Source organism: Rutidosis leptorrhynchoides, chromosome 6 (genome assembly GCF_046630445.1).
Source record: "Rutidosis leptorrhynchoides isolate AG116_Rl617_1_P2 chromosome 6, CSIRO_AGI_Rlap_v1, whole genome shotgun sequence".
In the NCBI taxonomy this organism is placed as follows: Eukaryota; Viridiplantae; Streptophyta; class Magnoliopsida; order Asterales; family Asteraceae; genus Rutidosis; species Rutidosis leptorrhynchoides.
Window position 1 is genome coordinate 162,362,249 of NC_092338.1, and position 19,240 is coordinate 162,381,488.

General features: G+C 33.0%; 1 protein-coding gene across 1 annotated transcript; it reads left to right on the plus strand.

Annotated features, from left to right (window-relative positions):
- Positions 1-16,899: 16,899 nt before the first annotated feature.
- On the plus strand, positions 16,900-17,907 carry LOC139854221 (uncharacterized). Its single transcript, XM_071843538.1, has 3 exons — positions 16,900-16,931; positions 17,451-17,519; positions 17,613-17,907. Exons 1-3 carry the CDS (start codon positions 16,900-16,902, stop codon positions 17,905-17,907), a joined length of 396 nt encoding a protein of 131 aa, XP_071699639.1.
- Positions 17,908-19,240: the final 1,333 nt, after the last annotated feature.

Here is a 19,240-nt window from a genome sequence, read left to right on the forward strand (position 1 = left end):
AGCATTGGCAGATTTAGGTGCTAGTATAAATTTAATGCCATATTCATTATACGCTAAACTAGACCTCAGATAATTAAAACCAACAAGAATAAGCATACAACTAGCCGATCGATCAGTAAAATATCCTAGAGGGATAATGGAGAACATGCTAGTTAAAGTTGGTACTTTAGTATTTCCAGTAGACTTTGTTATTCTGGACATGGAAGAAGATTCTAGAGTTCCTCTCATATTAGGAAGACCATTCTTAAACACGGCTAAAGCAATAATAGACGTGTTTGGTAAGAAACTAACCCTAAGTATAGTGGACGAGAGTGTTACCTTTTCTGTTGATAGAGCCATGCAACAACTGCAATCTGCAGATGATACATGTTATTATATTCAAACTATAGATTCACATGCAGAATTGTTACAAGAATTTCCAGAATTACAAGGAACAGGAGAATGTTCTTTAGGAGAAGGAACTGAACCAATTGATGAAGCTGAAATGTTAGCTACACTTATGGCTAATGAATACGAACCAACAAAAGAACAACTTCAAATGCTTAAAGAGGAAGACATATATCGATACAAATCATCGATAGAAGAACCACCGATATTAGAGTTAAAGCCACTTCCAACCATTTGGAATACGCTTATTTACATGGTGAATCTGAATTACCTGTAATAATATCGTCTTCTCTTACGGAAAATGAAAAATCTCAACTCATTTCTGTGCTAAAAGCTCACAAACCAGCTATTGCATGGAAGATTCATGACATTAAAGGCATAAGTCCTTCGTATTGCACACATAAAATCCTTATGGAAGAAAATCATAAAACCTATGTGCAACGCCAACGAAGACTAAATCCAAATATGCAAGATGTTGTTAAGAAAGAAATTATTAAACTGCTAGATGCAGGTTTAATTTATCCAATCTTTGACAGTCCAAGGGTAAGCCCAGTTCAATGGATACCTAAGAAGGGTGGCATGACTGTCATCACAAATGAAAAAGATGAGCTTATTCCTACTAGGACTGTAACAGGATGGCGTGTCTGTATTGATTATAGAAAATTAAATGATGCCACAAGAAAAGATCACTTTCCCTTACCTTTCATTGATCAAATGTTGGAAAGGTTAGCTGGGAACAGTTACTATTGTTTTCTTGACGGTTTCTCCGGATACTTTCAAATTCCAATCGCACCCGAGGATCAAGATAAAACCACATTCACATGCCCTTATGGTACTTTTGCTTACAAACGCATGCCATTTGGACTTTGCAACGCCCCTGCAACCTTTCAAAGGTGCATGATGGCAATTTTTCACGACATGATAGAAGAATGCATGGAAGTTTTCATGGATGACTTTTCAGTCTTCGGTGATACTTTTGAAACATGTCTGATTAATCTTGAACGAATGCTTATTAGATGCGAAAAATCAAATCTAGTACCTAATTGGGAGAAATGCCATTTCATGGTTAGAGAAGGCATCGTTCTTGGTCATAAAATTTCAAAGGAAGGAATTGAAGTGGATAGAGCTAAAGTAGATGTAATTGCTAAACTTCCACATCCCACCAATGTTAGAGGAGTTAGGAGTTTTCTAGGGCATGCCGATTTTTACCGACGTTTCATAAAAGATTTTTCTAAAATTGACACTCCTATGAACAAACTCCTTGAAAAAGATGCTTCATTCATCTTTTCAGATGAATGCATCAAATCTTTTAATATTCTTAAAGAAAAACTTACTAATGCGCCGATCATGATAACTCCAAATTGGAATCTATCATTTGAACTCATGTGCGATGCAAGTGATTTTGCAATGGGAGCTGTTTTAGGACAAAGGATTGAAAAATGATTTCAACCTATTTATTACGCTAGTAAGATGTTACAAAGAACACAAACGAATTACACAACTACTGAAAAAGAACTCCTTGCTATTGTCTTTGCTTTTGACAAATTTCGTTCATATCTCGTTCTGGCTAAAACCATAGTCTATACTAATCATTCTGCTCTTAGATACCTATTTTCAAAACAAGATGCCTAACCAAAATTAATCCGTTGGATCTTACTCTTACAAGAGTTCGATATCGAAATCCGAGACAAAAAGGGAGCAGAAAATCTCGCCGCTGATCATCTTTCTCGCCTTGAAAATCCTGAATTAGAAGTTCTAAATGAATCGGCCATACAAGATAACTTTCCTGATGAATATCTCTTGAAAATCGATTATAATGAAATTCCATGGTTTGCAGACTATGCAAACTACTTAGTATGTGGATTCCTTGAAAAAGGATTGTCGTACCAAAAATGAAAGAAATTCTTTAGTGATATAAAACACTATTTTTTGGAAGATCCACATTTATTCAAAAGTTGTCCCGATGGAATAATACGCCGATGCGTATTCGGTGATGAAGCTACTCAAATCTTAAACCATTGTCACATAGGACCAATAGGAGGGCATTATGGGCCTCAACTCACAGCAAGAAAAGTCTACGACACTGGATTCTATTGGCCTACAATTTTCAAAGACGCACACCTTCTTTGTAAATCCTATGATGCTTGCTGGAAAAATAAGTCAACGTGATGAAATGCCACAAAATGTCATTCAAGCATGTGAAGTATTTGATGTTTGGGGTATTGACTTTATGGGTCCATTTCTAAAATCTCTTAATAATCTCTACATTCTCGTTGCCATTGATTATGTATCTAAATGGGCGGAAGCACAAGCTCTCCCAACTAACGATGCACGAGTTGTAGTCAACTTCTTAAAACGTCTTTTTGCAAGGTTCGGAACACCGAAATCTTTAATAAGTGATCGGGGTACTCATTTTTGTAATAATCAACTTGAGAAAGTTCTCAAAAGATATGGAGTAACTCATAAAATCTCCACTGCTTATCATCCACAAATAAGTGGACAAGTTGAAAATACCAACTGAGCTTTAAAATGTATTCTAGAGAAAACTGTAGGATCAAATCCGAAAGAATGGTCCATGAAATTGGAGGATACATTCTGGGCTTTTAGAACAGCCTACAAAACTCCAATTGGAACCACACCTTTTAAACTTGTTTACGGAAAAGCATGTCACCTTCCACTAGAAATTGAGCACAAAGCATTTTGGGCTTTGAAGACATGTAATCTTGATTTACATGAAGCTGGATGTCTACGATTAAGTCAATTAAATGAATTAGAAGAATTAAGAAATGAGGCATATGAAAATTCGTTAATCTACAAGGAAAGAATGAAGAAATGGCATGATAAAAGAATCAGAAGTTCAAAAGAATTTAAGGAAGGAGACCGAGTTCTTCTTTTTAATTCACGATTCAAGCTATTTCCTGTAAAATTGAAATTAAGATGGTCTAGACCATTTATAGTCAAAAGAGTTTTCCCATATGAAACAACAGAATTGATAAATTCAAATGGGATTGAATTTAAAGTTAATGGTCACAGAGTTAAACACTATATTCATGGTTCGAGGAAAGTTGACAATGAAGTCAATCATAATTTCACCACCCAAGAAAACCCTCAGAATGAAAACATAAATATATTTTCAACGACATATGAAAAACCAGAAGTGGAAGATGGGGAGGCTTCAAATTGGAGTGATGATGAAGAATTTCTATATAAACCTCCCATTCCAAAAAACGAAGAAAAATGTGAATAAGAAGTTCAAGTAGAAGTGAAAGAACTAAGAAAAGATCACCCAGAAAATGTTAACAAACCAACTCTACTTACTAAAGTAGGAGACCCAGGTGAATTTATAATTTCTTGCTTGCTTAATGATGGTGCTATGTATAATGGGCTCGCAGATTTAGAAGCAAGTGCAAATGTTATGCCTCTTTCCTTATACAAAAGATTAGGTGTGGGTAAATTAAGACTAACCAGAATAGGTGTTCAATTATTTGATCAAACCATTAAACACCCAGTTGGAATAGCCAATAATTTACTTGTTAAAGTGGGAAGTTTGACCTTTGTTGCAAATTTCATAGTTATTAATATGGTGGAAGACCTTGATATTCCTCTAATTTTAGGTCGCCCATTTTTAGCAACCACCGAGGCATTCTTTGATGTAAGAAAAGGTAGAATGACACTTAGAAATGGTGATAAATCAGTCACCTTTGTGAATCGAAAGTTTCAATCTTCACCAACCAAAACTGTTGAACTAATGAAAATGCCTAAGTGTGGGGAAGATGAAGCAACACCCAATGATGACCTGATAACAAAGAACCCCGTTATTGATACAAAATTAGATGGACCCATTTTTAACAGTTCAATGAAGAAACTTTATAAACGGATTCAAGATGCCAGGATTAAGGGGAACTTTAAGTTATGTAACCGATAAGTATCCAATTTATCGCCTAAAGAAAAGGCGATGTCAATTGAATTTGTGAATGTTACAGAGGAAATCAACAAATGGCTTGAAGCAAAAGTCAGAAATATGAAAGTTGTTGATGGTCCAATTGAAGTTAATAATGAAGTTAATCACAATTTCGATACCACAGCCACCTAAGTGTGGGGAGATTTAAATGTTCTAAGATATAATGCTGTCTAGGGTTAGATTTTCTGTTTTCGTGTAGTTCTCAAAAATGGAATCCGAATGGTATTTCTCTAGCAGACCCTAAAGAACTAGTCTTCTCCCTCCATTCTGAATTTTTATTTCTTTTAGGTTTTACGAGATGAAGAATTCCTTTGATCTGAACCATGGTCTACTACTACACGCTATGATTACTAAACGTAATAATAACATTTTTCCAAGTGAACTGGTATCATTCATAAGAGGCAAAATGGATGAAGTGAGAAAAGAACTCAGGAACAATCATAATAAGACACATTTTGGTAAAGGAAAATCGAAATCCGCAACAAAAAGAAGAGCACGACACCTTGAAAGATGTCATAAATGCAGAAAATAGTCACACGAAGGTAAATGTTTGAACAATCAAACACATTCCAATTCTGAATTCGTTACTCTATGCAGAGAAGGACCATTCATATGTTTAGAAGAAAAGTTATTGAAAATTCGAGGTTACGCCTATGTAGCTATGGAAAACCAAATCGAACGACTCTCCTACGAGTCAACTAAAGTAGGTCTCTGAGAATTCTTTCTCACAAGTAAGTATGTACAGTTTTTATTTGTTTTTATTTATTGCTTTTAACCTTTTGATAATAAACGCTGAATCGTTCGCTATAAAGTATTAAATTGATATTCAATAAAATTAGATATGCGAAACCGAAATTATTGATATCATATAAAAATTTAATGCATCACTGCGAAATTTACCGTTTATTCATAAGGTATAAATATCTTTAATCAATCAATTCAAAATATTTCAAAAATTCGTCAGGAGTAAAACTTGGTAATATAGCCGAAATTACTTTACCCAAAAGAGGGACGTATATTTTTGTTAATATTTGATTGATTAAAGTAGGATAAAAGACCAAAAAGATTTTTATTTTATTTTTACCCTATTTTTAAAATTAATATATAACTATATTATTTTTAAATGTAAGATTGTAAAATTAATGTATATAAATATTAATAATATTTATATAAAATTTTATTGCATTTAAAATTTAAGTTTGGTGTGAATTTAAAAACAACAAATGTACCTTGTTTCATTAAGTTAAAAATTTGATATTTAAAATTCGTCGTGAGTTGAAGACTAGGTCGTTGAACCGAAATTGCTTTACCCAAGGGCGAGATGAGAAATTATATTATCATTATTTTTAATTTTATTGATCTAAAGTATGCCAAAAACATTAAAAAAACTCAAAAATCTTTGCTTTTAAAACAAACGCTTTAAAATGACAAATTTTAAAATTTTGTCAAGGGACGAACTAGGTAAACGTACCGAAACGACCTCAATTTAAAACAAAATTTTAAATTAAGTAATTATTTGTTTTATAAGTTAAAGGTTCTAAAAAAAAAAATTTATTACACCCTATGCGATCGCATGGGGTTTGTACATGTATACCATGCAATCGCATGGACTAAAAAAACTGGACAGATTACAAAATCCATCGACCTGCTCTATGTCCTCACTTCTCCACACACACATTCACGAACACACACACACAAATTCACTCAAAATCTTCAATTTAACACCAAAATTCACGAAATTTGTTGCTATAATCCGTTCCAATCATGCGATTGTTCAGAAGTTGTTCAAAGAAGGTAACGATTCCACCCCTAAAACTCTTTAAATTCGAATTATAGTGTTCTTGAACAAATTTTTACCTAATTTGATTTTGATAATTTCTAGTGTAATTAGAGTTAAATTATTCATATATTATGCTTGTATAATCTAGATTGATGCTATTTAACATGATTAGAAGCTTTAAACTTCAAATTTTTAACAATCTAGGGTTTGTGTTCTTGAGCAATTTGGGGCTTTTTGATATAAACAGGTTATGACCGATTTTTGTTATGGATTATTGCTAAATTAAGTAGTGTAACATGTTTAGGTTGCTAAATGATCCAAACTTTGATCCTAAACATGATTTTTGAGCATCAAAGTGGACTTTTTAAGTCTAAAATTCATGAACTTGATTATTTTGATATAAATGCCATTTGAAACTTGTTTAATTGCTAGTAATGGTTATTTTAACATGTTATTTGAGTTGAATGCTTATGAAATTTGTATACCTTTTCATATATGCTTATTTGAAAAATTGTAGAATTGATAAAAATATGAAAATGAGTATAAGTTTAATATGGATTAAACATGTTATTGTAATTATTTTAATTTGTTATTTTGCTAACACTAATGCATATTTGGATGCCCAAATTTTGTGTTTAATGTGTTTTGCAGAGAAATACAGATACAGACGGTGCATCATCGTCTAGACAGCCTGAACAAGAACCTGATCAAGAACCACAACCGGAACCACAACCTGAACAACAACAACATTATGATCAACACGTGCCATACTATGAACCAGAACCACAATTTTTTACTACCTACATAATATTTCCCGTTCACCATGTAATAGAACACTTAAGAATTCATGAACATGAGTTACATCCCAAACTAAGATTTGATAGAAGCTGGAGAGATTACCCAACGTACCAACGTAACAAATTTAAGCTTTGCACCAAAAATGTGAAAATACCAAGGGTAATAGATTGAGAGCCTTTGGAAAGGGTCAACCTAGCTAACTCAGTTAGGCTATTACTAATCCAAAGGTATGGCAACTCTTCTTTTCCTGATTGAGAACGTTTATTTACCACTCGTAGGCCTGTATATAAGGAGTGGTGTGTTGAGCTAATGAGTACTATAGCCTTAAATAAGGATGTAGATAGGTTAGACGATAAGACTTTTCTTAGATTTTTACTTGGAGGTAGGATGTACAGGATGTCCATGATAGACATGGCTAGGGCTTTACAGATTTACACCCCCGCTGAATTATTATCACCTGATTGTACAGCTTTAATTTATAAAGGTGAAAGGTTAGATAGAGATTTTGACGCTAACGCCATATGGAGGCGTATGTCAAATTTTAATGTGTTTACGCGGGGTGGAAGACACTCCTATTTAGATATTAATAAAGCAGAGCTCCATATAATACATAGATTTTTAGTAAACTCGATTACACAAAGAGGTAGAAATAAGTAGAAAGTGACCCTAAACGATTTATTCTACCTTAAGTGCATTCGAGACACTAGAGGCTTTGTTAATATCCCCTACTGTGTTGGGTATTATTTGTCCAAAGTTGTGGAAGGTATACAGGACGGGGGAATAATAGGAGGAGGAATTTTTGTTACTCTAATTGGAGAGTATTTTGGTGTAGATAGGGAACACGAGGGTCCAATGATGGTGGTTAAGGAATAAACCGATACTATAGGTTTGCAGGTTTATTAAGGTGCAAAGGTACTAAAACGGAGGCATAATATGCCAATACCATATCAGGGCACCCATCCACAGGTAGAGAGGGGTTCAGATGAGGAGATGGAGGAAGCAGATGACATTAGGGATGTCATTAGGGATAGTTATACTGATGTCTTCTAGCATGTAGATGAGGTGAAAATGAATAACCAGGCTAGGCATCATCAGTATGAGCAGTGGAGAGCCGCGGATGTGTATGAGGAATCCAGGCGATGCCAACACGATAGCTGGAAAGTTCATTAGCACCAAATCATGAGCCATCTATCATATCAGGTACCACATAACTACATCCCGACTCGGCCTGCTTTTTATCCACCACATCAGCCCGACATGCAACCACCCTTTAACCTGTATGACCCCAATAAAGCCTATCAGGACACCTATCACCAACCATGGAACCCAAGCTATGATATGAACTGGAATCCCTATCTAAATCAATAGTGTTCCATTGGTGATTTCTTATCTTTTATTATTTTTATCTATTTATGTTAAACATTTAACATTTTGATACTTTTATGTAATGTTTAACATTTTTATTATTTTGTACTAATATTTCATTTTTGTAATTTGAAAGTGGAATATTAAGTCCCATTTCAAAATACCATGCATATTTATATTTGTATTGTATGTATTTTATTTCATGTACACAACAGGGTAAAACAACGAACTTTCAAAGACTGGCATTAAGTTCAGCAAAAGCAACTAATTTTTACGACAAGATGCAAAATAAATGTGATATAACAACTGCAGGAATGAACAAATGATGTGCACCATTTATCATTCAAACAAACAACAATATGTTTGGAAACTTTGATAAAATTTAATCATTTTTCTACGCTAATCACCCTCAATAATTTAAATTGTTACTGATTTCTTGCAAATGAGGGCATTACAAGATCTCAAGTGTGGGAAGGGATTAAATTCTTTCAGATTTTAAAGGTTTGACTTATACACTTGGTTTAATAACCACCGTTAAAATACTAGTAAAGCAGTAGTTGTATTAGAATCTAGTGCTCTCTGATAATAAAGAACAGCCCTAGTCTTATATACTGACTACCCACTTCTAGTAAAATTTTTAAATTTTTTTTTAACTAAATGAACTCAAAATCATGTTTATACATATTTATGAACGATAAAACTAGGTGTTAACACCGAAATTATTGTTACCTCGGAAAGGACATAAATTGAGAAACAACCCAAAACGCTTAAATTCATTTAAAATGGAATAGAAGAGAATAAAAAGGCAAATAAAGAAAAATAAAAGCCAAGTGTGGGAAATATTTACCAAGTTATTTAGAACATATATCACATATTTTTGTACAAATAGTTAAAAATACTTTTGTTTTGGACAATATTAATCAGTTTTACCCAGTTTATTGTAGTATAAATGGAATTTAAAAGGAAGTAAAGTCTTCCGAGAAAAAGACACGCGCTTTTTGATTTAGGTCAGGAAGTTGTCGTCCAGACCAGTTGTAGAGTCTACGAAAAACCTTGAAAAGTTTTCTCGAAAATCAGTTGGAAATCCACGGACCTCAGCATCAAACAGGGTCGCCAAGTGGTCAGACTTATCCTAACCATGAGAGGATCTGTCTCATACAATGGGGGGTATCGTGCAAATTAGCTTATAAGACTAATGAATCAGATCTTCAGAAAGGATAATCTCCTTAAAGATCAAAAATCAGCATTTAAGCCTGATATTACTCAATCCTTGAGATTAACTTTTAAAGATTGAGAATTACAAACTCATGGAATTCGATGATATCTAAACTCGAGCTTGAACGAGAAAATATTTTGATCAAATTACAAACCGATTTGTTTCCTGAAAAACCTATTTTTAATGCATTCATTACCATTGAACGTAAAATCCTGAGAATTCGCCTGGAATTCATTAGGTCACCTGAACCAAATCGGGTGTCAACCGTAAGAACGGTGGTTGCATAGCATGGTCGAAGACAGGACCTTGTGCCAGACCGAAAAACTATAGGGTGATCTTTACTATTGCTCCTACAAAGGATAGTAATTGCATCTGACACGTTATGGACCATGAACATATGCATGTCATTAGACATTGCCTTAACAGTTGCTTGTTCAAACGCTTTCCCTTACAACCCAACGGTAGTTTACCGAAAGGTAATATACGGAGCAAGTATACTGGATGTGTTGCTTTCCTAATACAAGGTTAGCAAGTGGGTGACACAAAACCATAAGTTTTGAGCTAAAATTTTCAAATCTGAAACCCACAAAACTCACAAAAATATTTTGCAAACACCGATGAAGGGTTATTCCGGAAAACTTATCTAGGGTAAAAGCTAGATTGAATTTTCAAAAGATCAAATGTTTTCATAAAGATCCAATTTCCTTAAGGATCTAAATTTTCATAGTCATGTGGGACTGTAAACCACAACGTTACTACCATTGTTCATACCGTCATATCAAAATCACTAATGTACAAAGTGTGAAGAATAAAGAAGTGATTCTAGTAAAGTTTATTTCAAGTTCTATATTGCTTGAGGACAAGCAACGCTCAAGTGTGGAAATATTTGATAATGCTAAAAACGAACATATATTTCATAGCATTATCCTTCCAGAAAGACAAGCTTTTAGTTGCAATTGTTCTATTTACAAGTGATATTTGTTTAAATAATAAAAGGTGAAGACAAAAGACAGATTTGACGATTTGAAGACGCAAACGACCAAAAAGCTAAAAATTACAAAGTACAATCCAAGCGGTTCAAATTATTGCTGAGAAACGTCTAAAAGTTACAAGAGTATGAGCCGCAAAACGCAAAGTACAAGATATTAAATAGTACGAAAGGACGTTCGAAAATCTGAAACCGGGACATGAACCAACTATCAATGCGCGACTCAACGGAACTAAATTTACAAGTCAACTATGCACAAGAATATAATATATATATATATATATATAATTATATAAAATTATATATATTATATTATATATTATATTTATATGCAGGAGCCCACGTTTTATTTGCTTGGTGACCAGGAAAAGGCTGCCATGTGATCGCATGGCTTGGAAGCTGTAAACCCATGCGATCGCATGGATGACTGTAGCATGCCAGGTTCTATAAAAAGGCAGTTTGCTCGACGAATTATACACACCAATATCAATATTACTCTCCTCTGTAATATATATATATATATATATATATATATATATATATATATATATATATATATATATATATATATATATATATATATATATATATATATATATATACTAGTGAAATGACCCTTGAAATCACGGGATTGTTTAAACGAAACAGTTTAATAATATGTTTTTAGGTATTAGTGAATGTAGATTTTAAAGTTATTTACTTTAATGACCCGTAGAATCACGGATTCTGACTAAGAAACTTCTCGTTATTTTTACAAACTTATTAATGTAATAAATTTAGTAAGGATAAATGAACTACATTTATTCTCCCACCATTCTCTTCCAATTTTCATTACAATTGTCACAAAAGCCTACATTACAACCTTTTATTTTTATTGAGACATGTATTTCGCATAAATATGTAACGTAGTTAATCCCGTAAAGAGATCATGTATTTGAATAATAATAATATAATAATTATAGTTATAGTTATAATAATAAAGTTTGCTTAAAATAAAATATTTATATTTTTAATAATAATTATTAGTAATAACAAATCCTCTTGAAATTATTTAAAAAATTAAAATACAATTATTATATAAATGTTGTACAATATGCTTCAAAGTTTGTACATATGTTCATAAGGTGTTTTGTAAAAGAATGTATAATTTGTTACAAAATTTGTACATATGATCATAAGAGTGTATTATCATAAGGTTGTACATATGCTTTAAATATTGTACATATGGTCATGAGATGTTTTATTATAAGAGTGTACATAATGCTCTAAATATTGTACATATAGTTATGGAGGTGTTTTATTATCAGGTTGTACATAATGATTCATGTATTATACAATTGACATGTTAATATTATTATTAAATACAATTAATTATTTTAATAACATCATCATGTGAGTCTTAGAATTTTTCTATTTATTTTTAAATTTTGTTTAAGTTTGAATAATCATTAGTTATAACATCATCATTATAGAGGCGTAATCTAAGTAATGATTTAGTGATACTTTAATTTGAAATTTGGAATGTAATTTGGTTTTTTAAATGATTTAGTGTTTGAAAGTTAGAGTGATCGAAAAATTTAGTTTTTTAAATGATATCAATATAATTTATATTTATATTTATATTTATATTTCATATTTATTTAAATTTAAATTTATATTAATTCGAGTATTGTGGTGATATACTTCATTCTGGACTGAAAGGTGATCTGAATCAAATCAAATACCATTATGGTATTATTAGTACATATGAATAAAATAAATATAAAAGAACCTACGTTTAATAAAGGCAAGTAAATTACAGTCCCAAGCACGGATTCTTCCATATTGCACTATCAAATACTATAATCTTTCTTTATGCGCATTGTGATTAACCTAATCAACAGAATATTTTGCGCAATCATCAGATAATTAGATTTTCAATGTAAGAATAAAAATAAAAAGAAAGAATACATAACAAACATAATAACGATAAGAATATACTTTTATGATCGATGTATAAACCTGTTATGAGATATTGAATGAATGTTAATTTTTATGCAGAAGCAAATTCCAATTTAGAACATTAAGATAGTAACACTGAACAAAAAATAAATTAAAATTAAAAAGATATATGAAAATAAAATAAAAAATAAAGATCTCTGCTCTTTTGTACAAACCTTTATTGAATTTTGAACATATGATAATCTTTAAGAAATAGGCAAATCCTGTTTAGATCATTCAAGTATATAATCGTGTACAAATAAGAAATAGATAACATAGTCAATATAATTGAAAATAGTTAAATATTCTGTTTGCACAAACCTGTTATTATAACTTGAATGATTGATGATCTTTTAGTAGTAGTAGAATCCCCCATTTAGAACACGAAAATGAAAAAACGGTAAGAAGAGATGAAAAAGTTTTTTAGTTTTCGAGATACTTAAGAAGGATGAATGAATGATAATGATTTTGTAGTAGGCATTTGATGGATTGAGATTGGTATAGGGAAATTTATTAGGGAGTTGATGAGGATTAAAGAATGCATTTAATAGATATTAGGGAATATGGAATGTCTATAATCTTGATATTAGGGAATAGAGAATGTATTTAATCCTAATTGCAAAAATTTTATATATTTCGGAAAACGTAATTTTGGTTTTTATCTTTTTAACTTAATTGCAAAAATTTTCTTTTCTTTTTTTTGAATAATTAGTAGTTTCTTAATTTTTAAAAAATGTAATTAATATCTTTAATGACATCATCAAGATGTCTTAGATTTTTTCATTTTTTATTTTGATTTTTTTTAAGCTTAAAAAATGATTAATTATGATGTCATCATTTTAGAGATTTAATAGAAACTATATATATATATATATATATATATATATATATATATATATATATATATATATATATATATAATATAGTTTAGTTTTATATTAGTTAGTCTGGGCAATGTAACGGTTATTTTACGAGTTTTAAAGTCGAAATTCTGTCCATGTAAAGCTACGCGATAAATAATCATTGTAAGTTAAACTCTCCCTTTTTCAATTATGTATCGTACTTAAGTTATTATTATGCTTATTTGAGCCGAAGTAATCGTGATGTTGGACTAAATATTAAGACGGGGTTATTGGGCTTTGGACCATAATTGGGGTTTGGACAAAAGACCGACACTTGTGGAAATTGGACTATGGGCTATTAATGGGCTTTATATTAACTAAATGATATCTCGTTAATTTAATATATAGATTTATAATTTGACGCATTTATATATAACCACATACGCTTGACTGGGTACGGTGAGCGGGATATTTATAAATACGAATAATTGTTCATTTGACCGGACACGGGGATGGGTTAATAGTCACTGAACTCATTAAAACAGGGGTAGATTACATTCAAGGGTAATTGGTGTAATTGTTAACAAAGTATTAAAACCTTGGATTACACGCAGTCGATAACCTGGTGTATTCATTAAACAAAGTATTAAGACCTTGTTACAGTTTAAGTCCCCAATTAGTTGGAATATTTGACTTTGGGTATAAGGTTAAATTGGCGAAGACTCTCGCACTTTATAATTATGACCGATGGACTATTATGGACAAAACCAGACGGACATATCGAATAATCCAGGACAAAGGACAATTAACCCATGGTAATAAATTAAAATCAACACGTCAAACATCATGATTACGGAAGTTTAAATAAGCATAATTCCTTTATTTTATATCTCATTGCACTTTATTTATCGTCATTTTATCTATCGTACTTTAAATTATTGCACTTTTAATTATCGTACTTTTATTTTATCGCGTTTTTATTTATCATCATTTACTTTACGCTTTAGATTAAGTTAATATTTTGCATTAGGACATAAAATCGACAAACCGGTCATTAAACGGTAAAACCCCCCCTTTATAATAATAATAATACTTATATATATATATATATATATATATATATATATATATATATATATATATATATATATATATATATATATATATATATATACAAATATAGTTTAATAAAAATATAGCGTTAAACTTAGCTAGATCCCTGTGGAACGAACCAGACTTACTAAAAACTATACTACTCTACGATTAGGTACACTGCCTATAGTGTTGTAGCAAGGTTTAGATATATCCCATCTGTAAATAAATTAAATAAAACTTGTGTAATATTTCGTCATATTTCGTAGTAAACAATAATAGTATTTCGTACACCTTCGCTCACACATCATGTTTCAAGTTCGTAAAACGCATTTTATGATTCGGGCAACCAATTTACATGTATTATATGCCGTTTCGAAGGTAATTTAATATACATTGCAATTAAACACTTTCTAACAATGTCTCATGGCATTCAAGGCACCAAAAGTTCATTTTAAAAGCTATCAAACCCTAGCCAAGAATCACAAAATCAATAATCATGTTAATGCAAGGTTTTCATGTCATCCAACATACCAAAATGAAGCTAATGATGCTAGTAACACCTTTAACACACAAGGTTTAACATCTAACAACATTTAATCAACCAAAATCAAAGATTTAACAAACCCATTTCAAGTGTTCATGCTAGTTTATGTAAAACAACAAGATCGAGCAAATAAATCACATATTCGTGCTAGACTCGAGCCATAGACACTAACTAACACCATTTAAAGTCTATAAAATGAATTTGAGAAATCTAGAGCTTTTAGAAATCTTACTCCAGGTAGTGAAATTGGTACCAAAATGTAGAGGATGAAGAGAGGATCACAAAAGTACAATTTGTTTTCATGTTTGCTTGCTTGAATTGAAATAGATGATGAATCTTTGAAGTTGGGTGAAAGGGTGTTCTTGGTGACTAGAGAGAAAGAAAGGAGGAGGTAGGAGAAGAAGTGAATGAGTGGATGAGATGGTGGGTTGACTAGTTGACCTAGTCAACTAGTTTGCCCACTAGCCAACTTTGGTCCCTCGAGTTTAGAAGCGGGTGCTTGAATTAACCAAACTAATTAATTTAAATACGCGAGAATAAACGGGAGATGTCATAATTGAATAAAGGAAATATTAAGAACGTTAGTTAACGAAAGATACGAATTTAGATAACGGAAGGTATTATCTAAAAAAACGGGCGTTAAAATAATTTAACGGAAAAATACGGGATGTTACAGAATCAAGGCTGACCAGGCACAAAAACGGCCTGCCATATGGCTTGCCAAACGGTCTGCCAAATGGCCTGCCAAACGGTCAGGCAAACGGGCTCGATAAACGGCTTGCCTAGCAAACGGCCTGCCAAATACGGCCTGCCAAACGGCTTGCCAGCCGTTTGCAGGAAAAATTCTTGTTTATCTAAAGGGTCTTTGTCATTCATTCCAACACACACTTCAATTCACTTCTTTCTCTCTCTCTCTCTCTCTCTATTGTACAAAATTAGTCACACTCTCAAGCCCTTCGACTCCGTGCGGGAAACCTAGTACCCGGAGAAGAACGCCGAAGATTGTATTAGGAGCGGTCTGGAGTCTTGAAGTTGTCACTTTTGTATTCAGAACTCGTTTAATCTACTGGTACTTCTATCCCTTATCTTTATATAATGTGTTCTATCATTATGTTATGTGATATTGTTGCCATGATTAGCGAGTAGTTATCTTTAGTGTATGCTATGATGTAAGCAGTTATAATGCTGAAATAATATTATGGTTTGTGTATGCTGTTGAAATGCTTTCCGATTATGCTTTAAACTCAATCGCTTTTCCAACTAATAGAACGTAGTTATAGGCTCTGTTATTGGGAAGTCGCGAACCCTGATTCAGAGTACACTATCTGTGTCACCCCTTGGTAAGTGAAGTCTATTGGATACAATGTAAGATCGACTGAGGCACACCGGTTGTAGTAAGTCTATCAAGTTTTGGATTATGACTGATGACTCTTTCGTAGTGAAACATCTGACTAGTCCCTTAGTACATTGTCGGTCCCAGACCATGATAGTGTAGTCACCAAGCATATAAACTTCGTACATGCATGCTGAAGCACAGCGGTTGTTGTAAGCTGTACCTCTGCTAAGTAAGGCCATGGAACCCGGTTAGTGTTGATCAGTACACTGCACCATAACGCGGTCTCAAGCATTGCACCCCGCTTGAGGGATTCTTAGTTAATTAAGGAACTATTTGTTTAGACACATAAAGGATTGGACTGTTAGGTTAACTGAACGTGTTCATGGAAGTCAGCTTGACTTGGCCATGGTGTTCTTTATGGTTGAACTCTTTTTAAGGGCCTAACTATCTTTTAAAACCAATCATTAACGAAAGCATTGAAATACATCACGTCTCTCGGATATGGTAAACCATGTATTCTATTATGATTAAGAAAGTTTAGACCATTATGGAATGTTAATACGTCACCCAATCGAGTCGCTCAATTTGATGAGCCGTCTGAACGTATATGCCTGTAGTCAAACTGCACGGGCATCGGGGGTAAGGGACGTTGCTGTCTATTCAAAATCTTCAAGCCTAACGCAGTACCCAGTGACATGTCTTATGACAGGGGCGTTTAGGACCAGTGTAATGAATACAAGGCCTCTGCCTATTCATGAGCCAGCATTCCATAATCTCGGCAGAATAACTGATGAAGTCATAGTATGCACTCACTTTAACCTTATCTGAATTACGAATTTTATCGCATTTACTTTATCTGTCTTATAAATTAGAAAATCCCAAATAGGTAATCACTACTCCGTCTTAACTATCTTAGGCTTAAATATATGTTTGATTCTACTGATATCTCAAAAATACGACTCTAGGTCATACTTCCCTTACTTATAAGGAGTAGTAAGATTTAGGCCCCGCTAAATATAAATTTAAAACAGTACCCCTCCCTCGAGTGGCTGATTCTGGTGCACCACGGCCCAACGACACCGCGCGAATAAAAACCGTCCGTTTCAGCCATATCAGAGTACAAGTGCGGAATTTTGTGTGGGAATACATTGTTTGCAGATTTGGCATCCCACGAGAACTTGTAAGTGATAATGGGGCACAGATTGCAAAGGACCCATTTCTAAGCTAGTGTGCGAAATTGAATATAATCCAAAAATTCACATCAGTTGCGCATCCGCAAGCAAATGGGCTATGTGAAGTAACTAACCGCAATATTGTTAGTGGAATTCGAAAGCGTTTGAATGAAAAACGAAATGGATGGGTCGATGAACTATCCAATGTATTATGGGCTGATCGCACAACTTTCAAGAAAAGTACAGGTGAAACACCTTTTAGCCTTGTGTATGGTTCAGAGGCAATGATTCCTGCGGAATTCTTTATCCCATCGCATAGAGTTGCTAACTTTGATGAAAGTGCGAATGAAGATGATATTTGTGAAAACTTAAATTTCATTGAAGAACGCAGGCTTATGGCCGCAATAAGAGAAGCAAACAATAAGCAACTAATTGCCAAGTAGTACAACAAGAAGATGCGTGCCTTAGCCTTCGATGTTGGTGAATGGGTCTTGCAAAATAATGAAGTAATTCATGCTGAAAAACTTGGAAAATTGGGACCTAATTGGGAGGGACCATACCAAATAGTGGGAATCAATGCAGCAGGCTCTTATAAACTCCAAGATATTGAAGGGCGTCACATACCTAACGCGTGGCATGCTACTTTGTTGAAAAGATACTACATGTAATGCAAAGAAATATGCAGAATTGTTGCAAAACCACAATGTAATGATTAATGCTATATGTAGCAGAATTGTGATTGTAATGCTGTGTGAAATAAATAAAGTTCAAATTTCTCTCAAAAATAACAATGGTATATTTGTGCGTAACTTCTAAATTTGAAACATAACATAAGTAATAAGCTTACAATTGTACAAGTGATGGTAAAGACTACTTGGTGGTTAATAAAGTAATTCAAAGTTTTTGCGAAAAGAACGGAACTTGAAACATTTTACCTTAAGTATTTGATTTAGCCATACTTCGATGCTTCGCAAAAAACACAATTGTGCCTAAGGATCGTTTTGGCGGACTTAGAAGATTCATAATGTGCATAAAGCAAGCACATACAGGTTGTTTCGCAAAAAGTAATTGTTTGTTATGTGCACAATAATGAACAATGAAAATTGCAAAGGACAATGCTAGTAATTATGGATATTATTCTTAAGCGCTATATAAATAAAAGCAATTGAAATTGATAAATGGAAAATTTTATTATAATATCGCGGAAATTATTGCGAAAATACAAGAAGCATGATAAATGCGCTTATTGCTGCGTTTGTGTTGTGAAAACCTAATCCTAACCGTCTAAGTCTAATTTAATGATGTCTTCGACGGGAGCATCTTTATCTTGACTTATGGCGTCCAGTTTTGGAAGAGGAATTTTGTGAATTCCTTCTTTCGCCAACGCAACCATTTGTTCTGCTTCTTCAAGAGGACAAATGAGCTTTTCAATGTATTCCGGAATCAGCTCCGGTAATACAGTCACCTTACTAATCTCTTCTAAAAACTTGACTCGCTCAAGTTGCTATAGTGCTGTGACATATGTTTCAAATCGCTGAGAAACAGGGCGTGAATCCATAATTTTTTGCCCAAGCACAGGCAAATGTTCACGAAGTTTAGCGAAATTAGTTTCCGCATTTATTTTTGCGGATAAGGCTGCATTCAAGTCGGCTTAAAATTGAATAAGTTTGTTTTTCATGGCATCGTGTGCCACTTGAAGATTGTCCTTTTTGATGGATTGTTCGGATATTTCTTTTTTCAAATCCTCTGCGGATTGTTTTGCTGCTTGTAGCTCTA